General features: G+C 47.9%; 3 protein-coding genes across 3 annotated transcripts; 1 reads left to right on the plus strand and 2 right to left on the minus strand.

Annotated features, from left to right (window-relative positions):
- Positions 1-6,808: 6,808 nt before the first annotated feature.
- N7511_007472 (terpene synthase family protein) lies at positions 6,809-8,300 on the plus strand (the record flags this gene model as incomplete). Its single annotated transcript, XM_057129849.1, has 7 exons — positions 6,809-6,981; positions 7,042-7,388; positions 7,461-7,617; positions 7,676-7,765; positions 7,828-7,861; positions 7,924-8,153; positions 8,228-8,300. The coding sequence occupies 7 exons, from the start codon at positions 6,809-6,811 to the stop codon at positions 8,298-8,300; spliced, it is 1,104 nt and encodes a 367-aa protein (XP_056981632.1).
- Positions 8,301-11,660: 3,360 nt separating this feature from the next.
- On the minus strand, positions 11,661-12,974 carry N7511_007473 (sterol desaturase family protein; the record flags this gene model as incomplete). Its single annotated transcript, XM_057129850.1, has 4 exons — positions 11,661-12,219; positions 12,303-12,388; positions 12,453-12,693; positions 12,964-12,974. The coding sequence occupies 4 exons, from the start codon at positions 12,972-12,974 to the stop codon at positions 11,661-11,663; spliced, it is 897 nt and encodes a 298-aa protein (XP_056981633.1).
- A 629-nt stretch (positions 12,975-13,603) lies between these two features.
- Positions 13,604-15,301, minus strand: N7511_007474 (FAD-binding oxidoreductase; the record flags this gene model as incomplete). The annotated part of the gene is made up of 4 exons (XM_057129851.1): positions 13,604-13,878; positions 13,954-14,162; positions 14,220-14,653; positions 14,717-15,301. The coding sequence occupies 4 exons, from the start codon at positions 15,299-15,301 to the stop codon at positions 13,604-13,606; spliced, it is 1,503 nt and encodes a 500-aa protein (XP_056981634.1).
- Positions 15,302-15,604: the final 303 nt, after the last annotated feature.

Consider the following 15,604-nt stretch of genomic DNA (forward strand, 5'->3'; position numbering starts at 1 on the left):
TGCTATATCCGCTAAACCACCCCCCGCGGCTCTTCCCGTGCCTGTTAGCCTTTTTCTTCGAATCAAAGTAACGATACCGCTGCTCATTCCCACACTGCTCCATCGAGTGTCGTATGTGGCCCTCCTATCCGGATGCCACCCGCGGGAGATAGTAACAAATCATACATACCCCCCGCCATAACTCAATTCCCTTTTGGTAGTCAGCAAGCCCCTATGCCTGCTGCCGGATCTAGCCCCGGAGTAAATCTCGTCCACACTCGAGATCCTGGAGATCATCTTCCTCTCGACCCCAATCGTGTCGCCCGTCTATTACTTGGGAGGTGGGTTACTCCCCGGCCCGGTTGCAATTATCGCACATGGCCGCCCCAGGCCGATATACCATTCCCCCGTCGTCCAGATACTGCGACAGTTCGTAAGCCCGGCATCTCGTAGTGCCGATATACCCATCGAGCGCGCGATCTCTATCCCTAGCCTTCATAGGCCGTATATCCTTTCGAGGTTTCTATCCAGTCGGGACGAGCACGACGGATCGCCCCCCTTGACCATCGCGCCTAGCCCGGCCGACCTCTTGCGTAAAGTCGATCAGCGTCCATGGGACCCCAACGTGAACCACCCACCGCACTCGGGGGTAATCGATTCCCATCCCAAATACAGAGGTAGCCACGATATACGGCGGCTTGCCATCCCGCCACTGCTAGAGGACTACCGCCTTGTCCTCGGTGCTACCAGAAGCAGAATGATAGACGGGCGCCCGGATAAGCTGGGCAACCTCTTCGGCCATATCCTTAGCGCAGCAGTAGATGATCATACGCTCGCCACTTCCGAGAAGCCCAATACCCTGCTAAATCCCCGGCACCGCAAACTCTCGCACCAAGTCCTGCTTTGGGGGACACATGCTGACTTAGTAGTATATGTCTTGCCGCGTCGTCGGGCCCCGGACCATACGTGCTCCGCGAAGTAACATGGCTTCTTCAAACTCCGGTACCCTACTAGGTGGCATCGTTCCGGTAAGAAATACTATCTAGCACGCAAGCTCCCGGATCCTAGGGAGCAAGGCCATCGCAGGTCGGTATTCCACGGCAGTCAGGATCATATAGCACTCATCGAAAACGACGCGGTCTAGTTCATTCGCAATATACAATCGGTGGAGAAACTCTCGAAATCGTGGTCGAACCGCCTATTCAACCGAGGCCACGATCAAGGGACAGGAGTGTAATCGACCAGGGATAGATCCCGGACCCTAGATATGAGCCTCGATCCCGGCCTCCGCGCACCGCCGTTGGATCTCCGTCTTCAACACCATAAGCGGTAAAATAAGGATCGTGGTACCGGCCGTGGGTAACTGGCAAGGAAGTAGGTAGAGTAAGCTCTTTCCCTCGCTGGTTCGCAGAACCGTTAGTACCTAGCCAGAACCTGCCAAGATATGTTCCATCGCCTGTCGTTGTTTAGGGGAGCGGTACTCAGCATCCGCACCGTATATCCGCTAAAGAATCTCTTGGGCCTCGTCCATTCGCCACACTCGTCGATTCCGGGTGGGAGCCTTCCGCCGTGCAACACGCTAGATGATCGGGGACTCGGTATCTACCTCCCGGGGTCTCTTAGACGGTGTGCTAAATCCACTGCCAGCAGTCCGACGACTCCCACTAGGGGTATTGCTAGGCTGACAGCGCTCGCTTCGTGGCCCTTCAGCTACCTCCCATTCCCACGCGGTCGTGGCCTAGAAGCGTTGCGGGGTGGCGGAAGCCGGCTGGAAATTGATAGGGTTACGAACGAACCGATGCCAGACTTGACTAATGTGCCGAAACTCTTATAGCCTAGCATCGGTAAGCCTACTACGGAAGTTCACTGTTCCTCTATAGGCCCGATTTCCCGTACGCGGCGTATGGCTGGCCTGCTAGTGAAGCGCATCGGACATGCTCCCCTAGACCGCATCCGTCTCATCACCATCCTCTCCGGCCGCTTCTTCGATCAGCAGATTTGCATCTATATCCGCGAATTTCCGCCGTGCAATACCGACTGTGATCTGCCGCCAAGCTTTGATATGGATATACTTCCCTAGGACTAGCTTACCGGCCTCGACAATGACCCGGGTCATGGTATTAGCAGGCCACGGGTCAGTGCCCTGAGACCAGAGATAGTCGGACGGCTTGGGTCCCCCGGTCTCCTACTGGAGGAACTCTCGGAAGGGATTCACGATGGCAAGATATTGCGTGATAAGCTGCCCAACCTCGGGCAGTAGGAATCGGATAGGCCAGCGGGAGGCGTTGGTCTGATTCCGTGACTTATAGTAGCTAAGGATGAAAAGCATCTGTCTATCGTGGAGGAAGAGATCGCGCGTGGTCAACGTGGTGTTCCGCCACCGAAGGCCAATGAACTCAGTACGACGTCCTTGCTACCCTGAACCGAGAAAGAACGGGACTATAACCACCCGGAGAAACTGCTGGACAGCGTTCTCGTACTGCTAAGTCGCATCGGCGGACATAACCCAATGACCCTCGGCATTCTGCGACCAGAATGTGTGGAATAGGGCAGGCGTCCTACCAACCCGAGTGATTAGCTAGTCCTTGACCGGGTCTAGATGGCACGTATTGCGCGAATCGGTGATAAATGACTGGCCTAGCGTAGTGGCGTCCCAATTATCGACTAGCTCATCATACGCGATGGTCGGGATCTCCGATACTAGGCTAGAGCGCCCACTGAGACAAAGCTCAACCTCGAGAATCCGCCGGGCCTCTGCAATCCGCTGAAAGATGATCTCGCGGATATCGGAGAGGTGAAAGACCACATCTGACCAGACCAGAGTCTGACCATCGGCATGCCAGCGGATCTAGGCCGGGGGGACCTCGGTCTAACTAATGCGGAACCCGAGCAGTCGGTTCTCGAGCAGCTCCGATAGAGGACCGTCGGTATCGTTTAACAACCATTCGTCCCGGATCGCAATGATCATAGTACTTATCTCCGTATCCTTACCCTCTGCCGTCTCTGCCAACACAGACGCAAGGATGACCATCTGACAGTCGTAGATCAACTGCGATAGTATAGATATATAGTTCCCAATCGCGAGCCATGCTCCTTGCGTAGGGCTCCAGAAGCGAACCACGGCATAGGAAACAAGGACTGAATCAAACTTTCGACGAGAAACCGGGTGCTGGATGATAGCAAGGCTGAATTGAAGTACGGCATGATCTAGCCGGGCGCGTAGATCCTCCCTATGCGGACTATCGACCTCAGACCCACTAAGATCCACAATCTGACTTGCGATCTCGGTTACTTCGACCCATACCTCAAGCTGCCGCGTACTGGCTTGAAAGAGATTGTCCCGGAGTTGCTGCTGCTCTACGACGCGCTCCTAGTAGCATACCAGCTGCTGCCAGGTAGTGATATATCTCTGTCGCGTACGTTCATTCTGGAGATCGGAGAGGGGGTCCTAGGATGTTTCTCCCCGGGCAAAAGTGTTGAGAAGCCGTGCGTTACGGCGACTAAGCTGGCGTACCTCTGTATCTTGGTCATATACCAAGACCGCCATTGCTCCCTCGAGAACACGTTGGACGCTTTCGCAAATGACAAAAAGTAAAGCCTCCTAGTCCTATCGTGGTGTTCGATAGCTAGGACCAAGATCTTTGACCTCGAGCCCTTCAAGGTGGATATAGATACCGGCCCGCTTCATAAAGGGAGTGACCTCGGATATATGGCGCGCTACGGCGATAGACTTCCGCGATGATTGAGAGAGACTCTTCTAGTATCGGCCTATGATCTGTTTCTATGTATCGCCGGTGAGAGCTAACGAAGGGGGTGTCTCGGAACCAGATGGTGGTATATAAGTAGGAGCGTTAGCATGCCGATATATATATTAAGGGTTAGAGGTCGGAATCTGGTCGGCAAGAACCACAGCAAAGTACTATTGGCTTTGTTTCTAGAGAAAGAGCGTCTATATAAAGGCCTTATGCCATGGAATCGCCCCCTGCTACGCGACCTGCCACTGATGATGCTTATTATAATGTTAGCGGATCCGGTCCTTGCTGGTAGAGCGAACGTCGCAATCGGGGAAGTAGCAGATGAACCCGAGCACGGTCGGCAACCCGCGAATCTCACAAATCCTATCTTGAGGCTGGATGACTCTAGTGCTATATTGTGCTACGCAAGCTAATTCTCGTGCGGACTCGATGGTTTGCCGCTGTTGACTCTTAACATGATGTTTATCACGAAGATGGCGAGAGAGACTGGTTCGAATGTAGCAGGAACCATGGGTTATACATAGGACTACCCTAAGTTCCGGTAGCACTTGTAGATACGACGGTAAGGGGTTATCAGTCTTAATTTCAGGCTCCGTGGCAGAATTTATATGATCGTGATTAGATTGTGACATTGTAGAATCTAGTAAAAATAGTAGATGGTATAGATATATAAAATTTAATTAGAAGTAGAATGGTGGATATCAGTATGATTATGGGTTCCCCTGAATATCACCGTACGCTAGTCTGTTTATGGATTAATGTGATAACACTAGTTAGAAATATAAGCAATCCGATATTGTAAGACATTAAGGCACTGTAGTGATAGTATACAACTGCTTAATACAGGGTATCATATACTCAGAAAGGATAGGACCTGAATCTGTATTAACTTGGTACTAATATAATTCCTTAGTATTCTACTTGGATTGTGGTCAGAAATATATTTGAGTTGGGTGGTTGTAAGTATAGTCGGAAGGCTAGACATTCTACAGTCGGAAATAGTAGTCTTGAATAAAACCACTCAAATTTGAATACGGCGATTGCAAAACTTGCAGAGTTAGAATTAAGATTGTTGTGATTTCCATGCAGCCTTCAGAAAGTAAAAATAGTATGTGAGTGATAGGAGGAGAGTTCTGAATAACAGTGTCCGTTTTCCTGAATAACAGTGTACGCTAGTCGGTTTTCAGCCTAGCTCCCGCTCTCTTAACTATGGAGGGGTTCAGAATTACACTGTAGTTCAACGTAGAATAGTTATAGATAAACCTAAAGTCTAGCGTCCGACCCACTTTTCCTGCTATAGTGAAGGAAAAACCTTAACCTAGAGTCTACTAGACTCCAGCACCCCCCCATGGGATAGTGTAAAGGGTATACGTTATTACAGGTGTATGGCCTGTCAATTAGGCAAGGGAGGAATGGTCCCAAGGGGAGGAAACGCTGTAGTCTCGTATTGTGTTCAAGACTGATTCTTGACGGAATCAGTGGGGTCCCGAGGGGGGCCCTGACTATACCCATGGATCCTTAGCGGGGGTCAGATGACAATGCCCCGCTTTGCCGAGTGTCATGTGACCCAGGCTTCCTTTGAGCCCTCCAGTAAAAGAAGATATTTATATACAAGCAAACGGAAACGTCCACTCTTAGACCATTATCCGTTACAGATAGGGTTACCATATTGACATCCGTCGGTCGCACCCTATCAAAACTTTTCAGCCAAATTAGGGTCCACCACCACGCCACCAATAATCGCTCGATTGACTTCAAACGTTCACAGAATCTAGCTAGGATACTTAAATAGAACTTCCCAAAGTTCGAAGGCGATCGGAGCAAAATTGCGACCGCTGACCTAGGACCTTTTTTTCAACTTTTCCTCGACGGGTCCAGGTACCCCGACCAGCTTTTACCTCGATTTTCGGCCAACCACAGGCCTTAAAAGACGGACCCTGCCCCAGGATTTGTCCTGGAATAGATTTAGTGATCTATAGAAAACGCGAGAACTAGGATATAGTCTATAGTATAAGAACAGGTCACGTATAGTTAGTATTCGTCCCCTCAACTGCTTGTTCTACGCGCCTCGAAACAGCATATCACGGAGCCAGCAGATCTGTTGGCTGACCGAACAATATAGGAAAGTGCTAGTGTAGAACCTGCGCATATCGAAGTTGCGGTGAATCTTCAAAGAGACGTAATTTGTCTCACCCATTGCGCCGCCAGGACTGGATACGCGAGGGATTGTGATGAGCTATCTATCACGCATACCACTGCATACTTGACTGGTACTAACAAAAGGATGTAGCGTCTGAGCGATCACGGCCTATACGAGTCCGCCACACCTATTGTACATCTGGGTAAATAACTCATACATTGGCCGGACTTCGGGCTCACTGCCTTGGGCTCTGAGATTGACATGAGTTTGCAAAGCAGCGTTTCCAAAAATTCCTCCACCCCGATTCACATAGTATCATAAGTACCAAGGTGGAGGAATGGTTCCCTCCAGATCATGTCCATTTCTCAGTACAAGATCAATTGGACTTCGGTATAAGTGCTTCTATAAGGTAGGTGATAGGCTTGAGGCCGAATTTCGTCAGATTATAAATGGCTCGTTTACAAACCCAAAGATCGCTGCTGGTGTGTCCACTGTGTTACCCAAATTTGCTCTCTGCGTGTACCAGACCGAGATAGGGTAGACTCCCGCATTACCCAACTTTCGACCCAGTCATGGCATTGCCCACCCAGTTTCGACTCAACTTGATGCATAAAGATAAATAAATACACCAAAATATTCCAAGTTAGTCCTGTCTATGCTTATTTCTGCATAAAGTCAGATTTCAGGCGAGACCTTCGACCCACATTAGGTTATGCGGAAGTCTACGATAGGTGCAGCAAAATTCAACCATCCTTTACGCTAAGCAATTATTACAAAGGCTACGTAATAAACTCTAAAAGAAGTCTGATCAACTAAGTGCAGATCCTATAGCGGCAAGGTCGACTAGAGTGACTATATAAGCCACCTGTATCGTTCACTTGTCTATAATGTCACTTGCCTTATTTCATTCGGGTTTCTCTAACTCTACGAAATTATGCCACTGGTTCCTATGTATCCACAGGATACTGTAAGGGAGACAATCAAGTCCCGCTTTACGTCGGAACTGTTCTCTATCCCAGATTTGAGGCCTTTCTTTTCGCATGTTCCCGGGTATATAAACCCATTCTACGAACAAGTGAAGCCAATACTTGAACAAAGAATTGATTGGTGCGCCTCACATACCTAATGATGATGTTTATTACCCCTTCTTACAATGATTCCATGCAGCCTGTATCTTCCTCCACGAGCGCAAGCCTTGAAGAAGGCCGATTATGCTCTGTTTACCGCTAGGTGGTGGCCCCAAGCAACACCTGACAGGCTGCAAACTTTAGCATTCTTCAGTTTATGGTTATTCACCTGGGACGATAAGATTGATGACACTGATGGGCCTCTTCACAAAGATATTGTTGGTGCTCATCGATATCGCGAGGAGACAATCAACTTTACCCGCTACACTCTAGGTTTGCCGGTCAACGAGACAGAAACAGATTCTAGTGTGCGTTTTGCTCCTTTGGATGGCCTCGTTCGCAGCTTTGATGTGGTGGGAAAGGAAATACAGGCCGTGTATACCCAGGGTAGGTGCTCTCGTGTGGAGGGGCAGCCCAACAAGACCAAATTTCAAGCATCTGAAAGACTTACGAGTGCAGAACAACTAGAGATTTTCGCAAATGAGCTCGAAGACTTTGTGCGCTGTGTGGGTCGTGAGCAAACAGTGAGGTTGAGTGGGCGTATACCCAACACAGAAGAATTCTGGCAAATCAGGATGGGGTCAAGCGGAACCGGGACATTACTGGCTTTGAATGAGTAAGAGCCCCTTATTTATTCTGATATTGACATTTTGCCAAGACTAATAGTATAATAGGTACAGCTGCAGCACGCATATCCCTCAATCTATTATGACTCATCCGGAGATGAGAACTTTGTGGGATGAGGTCGTGATAAACGTTGCTATGTGAGTTGAAAAGATAATTAGTTTTACGTGGCAAGCTAACAGGTTACATTTCATTATCCTAGTGCCAATGATATACTTTCTTTGAAGAAAGAAATCGTGAGTTGTACATGAATCTAGGTTACTCCAGTCCTAACAATTCTTCGTATTGAAAGAAACAGGGGAGTGTGGACAATATTATTTCTGTCAAGGTAAATGATCAAGACATCTCGATTCAGGATGCCATTTGTCAGGCGAAGGATGACCTACTTCTCAACATCAAGCGATTTGACCAAGCTGCCGAAGTCCTGATCACCGACACAACCTTCCACCCGTCCCCAGATCACAAGCAGGGACTGTTATCTATCGTTGAAGAATGTCGACACAACATCTCTGCAAATATTGATTGGAGGTGAGTGACATGCTGTGAGGCGGGGGTGGGAGTCTCATCTTAGTTGTGTATCATGCTGACCATCATCATTTTAGTTACACTACGTCGAGGTACGGTCTTCGGGATATACCCCAAGATAGCGCAGGATGGATGCACATTGAGGTCTAGTCTATCAAATTGAGCATACTTTGTAGGGTTTTCGGACACATATTTGGCTTTTTGGTGTTGTTCGATGCTTATGTCCCGGCAAAGGCGATGTGTTTGAAATCAACCCAAGAGTCTATATTTCGGTATTTCGAGCATGATATATCGTTTTGAATACCTTGAAGTCATCTCGTTCCCAGTAATAGATCCTCGACAGGCCAACTGATGTTGGAGGTTTTCATTGCCGAAATCCCGAATGTTGGTCAGAGCGCCTTGTCTGAGAAGTTCAGTAACCACAGATGTAGCGCCTGCCTCGACCGCGAATAGAAGTGTCGTTTATCCTTCACTACCGGCTTGAGAATCGGCATCCGTGTTCACGTTGATCAGCAATTCCACAGATGTTTTGTCTTCTGCCGATTCCACACATGCTGCGGCCTGGAGAGCAGTTTCACGACAGCCGCTTTAGACGTTGACGTCCGTGCCCTTGCTAAGAAGTAGTTGAAAGACCGCTTTGTGTCCTTTCGATGCCGCAGCCTGGAGAGCAGTTCCATAAGAACGTCCCTGAATATTAACTTCCGCGCCCTTGTCAAGGAGCATTTGAACGATCGCTTTATGTCCGTCCGTTGCCGCAGCCTGAAGAGTAGTTCCACAAAGGCCTCCTTGAACATTGACGTCAGCGCCTTTGTTAAGAATACGTCGCACAAGTCTTTCCGGCCTTGAAATGATGCTTCGTGGAGCTTAGTTTATCACTGCTGGGTTCGTTGATCGTTGTATTAGCGGGGCTTAGGTTATAGTTATGTCGACAGAAGCAAAGCGCGGCGGGAGAGTATATAGGTGGAAAATCGAGGACGTGAGGAATTTTGAAGAGATAAACCCTAAGCCCTTTCCACGAGTATAGGAAGCTGATCAATGGAATGAGCAAGCCATCCATTACGGAACATATTCCACCGTCAAGAGCGTTTTTAATGAACAGCCAAATGTCGGAGTGGACGTCAAGCATAAACACGGCCGAACAGCGCTCCACCCAGCGGTCTTCGCAGGCAGAATAAGATTCGTGCGTCTGCTTATTTCTAGTAGCAGCGACCCCGATCTGAAAGATAACTCATGCCACTCACCACGGGCCTAAGTACGTCACTTCAATCGTCCCACAATGAGTACGATATCTTTTGACGAACTAGACTTCAAGGTATTTCTTGGTACTCCATTATCACAGGACGCTGAAATACCGCTCTATCAAGTAGCGTCCTATGGTTTGATAGATGCTGTCAAGCGGTTTCTTAGACAAAAGGGTCGGAACTTGGACATCGGGATAGGAAAGGCTATACGCCGATCTATCTCGCCATTGCAAGCAATCGCCCTAAATTGGTCGATTTGCTCCTAAGTCACCCGCGTGCCGATATAAACTCCACGAACAATGGTAGAAATACGCCGCTTTGGCTTTCTACCTGTCCGTCATACTACGAGATAAGCGAAAGGCTATTGGCCGAGAAAGATATCGACGTTAATCTTATTAGGGGCCGTGGGAGATTCGAAATGCTATCTTTATCTCTACCCCATGCCGCGACTAGATTGGATACCGAACTTTTACGACGACTGCTTGCGGTGCCAGAGATCGATCTAAATCTCCACGTCGCAGTTCACTATTCAATACCTATTGCCGTATCCCACGGATACGTGAGCACAGTCACTTATCTGTTATATATAGAGACATTGGAGACTAATAGGAGGGGCTGCATAGCTTCGCTAACCTATCGAGCGGCTGTACACGGTTATCAAGATATATAGTCAGGCTATTAGTGCGACACGTCACACGTCTGAAAATCAATGAGTGCATGGTTACATCTCACGACACTGCACTCTGCATTGCTGCCCGTGGTGGTGACTTGGAGATGGTTCAGGCACTACTACATGTTCAAGTTGATTTAAACCTCAGGAATTGATGGTTTAAGGATCCTTTGATATTGGCAGTCAAGGGTGGACATGTCTCGGTTATTGATGCAATTGTGGCAAACACCGGACTCAAATACTTCAGTTTAAACAGATCTCTGGATATAGCAAGGGGCGACTGCATCCAGAGGGCTATTAAGAAGAGAATGGAAGCAGACAGCACTCGTCAAACATTGCTGAGGGGGTCTCCGAGGGTTAAGCTTGGTTGTCTGTAAAGCTAGCTACATCTCCACTTCTCGTAAGGCAATGTGGGATAGCTGTTTTCAATGTCACTTGACATCAACTCTCGAAATTAATAATCTGTACCTCCCCGAGTTGAATAGGTCTATTCATAATAAGGCCAGGTTCAACTTCCACGAACTCTACTTAATGTATGCCATCCAATGCATCAAAATTGTACTGGTAAACTATAATTAAGTTCATTCTATAAGTCTTTGTTTCAAGGCTCTATCTGTTGCTTATTTTCGCATAAATTGACTAATTTGAGTTGTCCAGTAGCTGAGATCGAGCGTCAACAGTTGAGGTAACTGTTTACTGACTCTTTTAAAGGCGGTTGAACTCAGGCCGGACGGTCATGTGTAGCAATGATAGCTGCCGTAGTGTGACTTTGTCGGTATAAAAGAATCGCGAGTAGCTGTATGAATGTAGAGTAATTCATGGCGAGCCAGGGTTCCAGGTTCAATTTTGATGGCGTGCAAGAGGAATTATTCCATTTAAGCCATTCCTATTATATGCATGATAGACTCACAATGCGCATGCACCAGATACTGGTTGGAGAGAGGCATGATAATGTTGCTGAACCATAAAATGCAGCGTTTATTTGAGTAGTGACGAAACATGCTCCTTCAACAACATTTTTGACACTATCGATAGAACAAACAAGAATAGACGCGTAATAACACAAGACCTACCTAGTTATAATGTGAACAAATCATGTAAGTAAGCATGACATCATTCAAGGGACTGGCCTAGTACCGAGTCCCAACAACCCTAGTTAGTGGTGGTCTTGAAACGCTGACGATCAACTGAAACGCTGACGATCAACCGAGACGCTAACGAGCGGCCCACTGAAGCTAGTGAATATTCTATTGACAAAATATTCAGTCGAAGGAATTTTCTGATAGGTATAACTTTTTCACACCTGAATATTATAGAATCATAATATCATGTGCCACAGAAAAATAGAATCGACGAATAGTTTGTTTTTAAAATTTTAAATAACAACAAAAATATGTATAAAGAAAGTGACTTAGATCCTTGAAAGAGACAGGACTGAGAAGACATGGAATCTAGAAAACCTCTCTATCTCCGTTGGTAATGCTAAAAGAGCAGACTAGGCTATCATGTGATAAATAACGGCTCGAACAAGGCCAAGACCGAGTGTGGAGAGAATGAGAATAGGCAAACTGGCTGCCATTGAATCCTTATCAGATCAGATCATTGAGCCTTCTTCGCTCTGGCCTTGCCTTCTCTGCGGCGCTTCAGCGCATCGGGAGTGTACTCAGTGCCAAGAAGGTAGTCCCACCAGCGGAAGCTGCTGGCGTAGTTTCCGATGAACTTTTCGTGGTGGAGATCGTGATGGTCGGCACCGGCCCAGAAGGGAAGGAAATGGTGGAGACTCCAGGGGAATTCGTAACCAGAATGAGCGTCAATGGCCTGGAATAAGCGCAGCACAATCCAGATGTACATGGTGAGAATGTGTAGGTCACCAGTGAAAGCGCACCAGAGGATAGGGCAGCCGACGGCACCGAACCCTAGAATCATGACTTCGATCGGAGATGCGTATTCGGCAGCTAGTCCAAAGGGAGCGGAGTACTGGTGGTGGATTTTGTGGATGGCCTTGTACAGAGGGCCCCAGTGGAGAGTGCGGTGGGAGAAGTAGTGCCAGGTATCCTCCATCACAAAAAAGATGGCGATCTGGTAGGCCATGGTCCAGAGGGAGGGGAAAGGAATGGAAGTCGACAGGCCGCAGAATTGGGCCATGGGGTGGAAGAGCCTGGAAAGACTGTTAGCACTAGTGGCGATGAATGCAGGATTATGATAAATCCCAAATGCTGGTCGGACGGGAAAGAGACGTACCAAATTTGAGGGAGCTCAACAGTGAAGTGGCTGAGAAGCACAAACTTAGCGCAATCCCATTGTTCTTTCAATGAGGGAATCTTGTTCTAAAGAGGAGGAAACTAGGGTTAGCACAGGACCATTGACGTGGAAAATTGAGACCCAGCCTACGTTCTGAATCTTATAAGTTTTGAAAAAGCCCAGGGTATCAATGAAGATCCAAGGAAGGGAGCGACCGAAGTAGACCAGCTCGTGCATCATGAAGGACATGATACCGGTGGCAAGAACATCGTTCTGCATCCAGGCAAACCAAGCAACCCATAATCTCTCGACAATGTTCAACTCAGTGTTGATTTTGGTGATTTCCTCATACTGGCCCCAGTAGGTGGCCGAGGGCAACACGGTGGAATTCCTGGAGGGGGAAACAAAAAGGGTCAATTGCAATTCCTTCGGGAGAAAGACTTCCGGCAGAGGCAGGAGAAAAAAAGGGTAAAGAACATACATTGTGTTTGCCAACAGATCCAGGAAGAAGGGAAGAATAGTTGGTTGAGGGAGAAGATGGTGGAGGGAGGTTGAAGAAAGAAGAGAATAGCAGGGCGAGGAGCAGCAAATATTAATCTTTCCTGGAGGGAGCACTCATTGGCTTTTTCCCTAGGTACTACATGTAGTATTGGCAACATACAGTGTCACCATCATTCATCTCGCGCTCTAAGGAGTCTTCGCACGTATTACGGCCTCCTCTTCCGTAAATAACGCGTCCCTCCGTAGCGTTAGGTCGTTGTCGAACGGACCTTGTCACCGCAGCTACCATAGACTGCATACGGTGTACAGCATGAAGCTCGACTCGAGATCAGCAGAGCGCGAGGATTCGGCACTCCTTCGATATGGTACCAGAGTACGGAGTATGGAGATGAACATGCCACATACGGGCAAGAACCCTCCACAGTGGGCTGAGAACTCATCAGCCAAACAGAAGACAGACATATACGTATTATCCGGTGAGTAGGGCTCGGATGGTGATCGGCTCGTCAGTGGCCTGACCTTAATCCTACGCGTGATTGGTGGGTGAGTGGTGGGTTCCCAGCAGTCCTGGGGGCTCCCGCGGTCTCGCTACTTCGGGAATGGCTTTGCTCCTCAAGAATATTCTCAGGCCATTGAAATTATTATTTTCGTATGTTAGGCTATGTGTCACTTACACTGGAGTTCCTGATGCTGATTTCATAAAGGAAAAAAAAAAACATCACCAACTATAATGAGAGCCATTTCATATTGTGAATCGAGTCTTACAGTAATCACTAGCAGCTAATTTCACAATGCCGTTGCTACTGCAGCTTGAAATAACCTCTACATAGACCTCGAGAGGTGAATATTCCCTGCGGGTCGATCGCGTTTTGCACACTGATTAGTCTTTGCTTGTTGTGTCTTCCATATCCTGCAAAAGGGTCTTGCTGATGGTAAGCATAATTTATGTAGAGCCAGCGATGGCGACTCCCAGCTTGTGTGGTAGTGGCCTGTACGCTTTGAATCCACCTTTGAACAAATGCATCCATTGCATCATCATTCTCCGGATCAGTCCACTTCACTGTCAAAAGACACACTAGTTCAAATGGTAGTGTCAGTCTCTGAATGTGGGAGGTGAAGAATTGCTCAATTGACGAGGAAGGCAGCTTACTAGTTAGGGGACCATCGGCGCTAATACCTAGAGCATTGCCACCCCTTTCACGGCCTGCTCGGATTGCCGCTTCGTAGAGAGGTTGAAAGATAACGTTTGGGAGGAATCCTGCCATTTGCTTGAGAGGCTGTATCTCTTCCGACATAATATCCATAATACACCCGTCCATGTCCGCGGATGGGTTATATGTCACGGTGGCGAACAGGTTACTTCAAATCATTGTCAGATAACGTGCTAAGTTCATTTCAGATCATGATAAGACAAACCGACTCCCGGATGGGGTGTGAGAAGCACCTTCCAGAGATAGGTTACTCATTCGATCAATACGCACAGTACTTGACTCGTATGGAATCTTTTCGAGGCTAGCAAAAGGAGCTGGGTGAAGAATCGGTCGCGCATATGCATGACTAAAACTGAGGGAAAATTGATTTGATGCCTGGATGTAGCTGTAACCGTAGGAAAATGCCATATCAGTGTCGTTCTTCCAAGCAGTAGTTAGGTCAAAGGCTTCATTGGCGATTTTGTCCTTTTGAATTGAACTGTATGTTTTGTCTCCGCCAAGAATGTTTGTTTGAGGAACTGCGCGCATATTATAGCTCGTCACAATACCGAAGTTATTCATGCCACCTCGAAGTGCAAAGTACAAGTCCGGATTTTGTTGTTCACTAACATGCACAATCGTCGCGTTTGGCAGGACAATCTTAGAATTTCATCAATTAGCCAAGACGCGGACTCGTGGCCGTTTAGCCTATCCAACACATACCTCATATTCATAGATGTTGTCTACGGCCAGGCCGTACTGAGGGGAGAGGTTGGAAATTCCTCCGCCCAAAGCATAACCACCCAGTCCGACATCAGCAACTCGACCGCCAATCGAGGTCAGATTAAACGCGTCGAGGCCGTGATACATTGTATAAAGCACGTGGCCGCTGCCTAGTCTTACTGTTTTCTGATCATGGGCCACTTGGATAGATCTCATCAAGTGCATGTCGATGGTCACGCCGCCAATCGACACCGAGTCATCTGGATTGCGAGCATGACCCCCGCTCTTAACTGCGAACCTGCACCAATGGTCGACCAGAGTACTCAGAATCTTGCTCACATCTTGGGAATTAGAAGGCGTGACGCGGCAGGCGGATTGAATATCCTGCTGTTTGGCGTCCCAAACCGTAGAATTTCCATCCGCACCGTAGTGTACATTAGGTCCAAAATGGGACGATAGTTCGGCGCACTTTTTTCTAACGTCAATGACCTCGGGAGGATTTATCGGAGAGTAGTGAGGCTTACTGCTTTTGCACAACCTGCCCTGTGTGTATTGGTGGTGCTCAAAGTCGCATCGTCTTGCCATGCAATGGCAGTGAAAGGTAGGAAGAAAGCGTCAAACAACAATCTACATAAAAACATGCTGGCAAAGAAGAAAACTTTTGGTCAAGTCAGAGCACTGAAAAAAGGCGCCAATTTAAATAAGCTATATATAACCCCCCTTTCTTGCCAGAGGGAGCGCGCAGGCTAAGGAATTTCCCAGGTTGCCACCTGGACATCGATCTTTGCTCCTACCTGCCAAGATCTTGGGTTCAAATGTTGTTGAATTCATGATACATTTGGCAAAATGCTCACCCGGTTTCAACTTATCAATTCGAGAGGTTGTATG

This window comes from Penicillium nucicola (assembly GCF_028828085.1).
Source record: "Penicillium nucicola strain IBT 29836 chromosome Unknown utg000008l, whole genome shotgun sequence".
NCBI lineage: Eukaryota > Fungi > Ascomycota > Eurotiomycetes > Eurotiales > Aspergillaceae > Penicillium > Penicillium nucicola.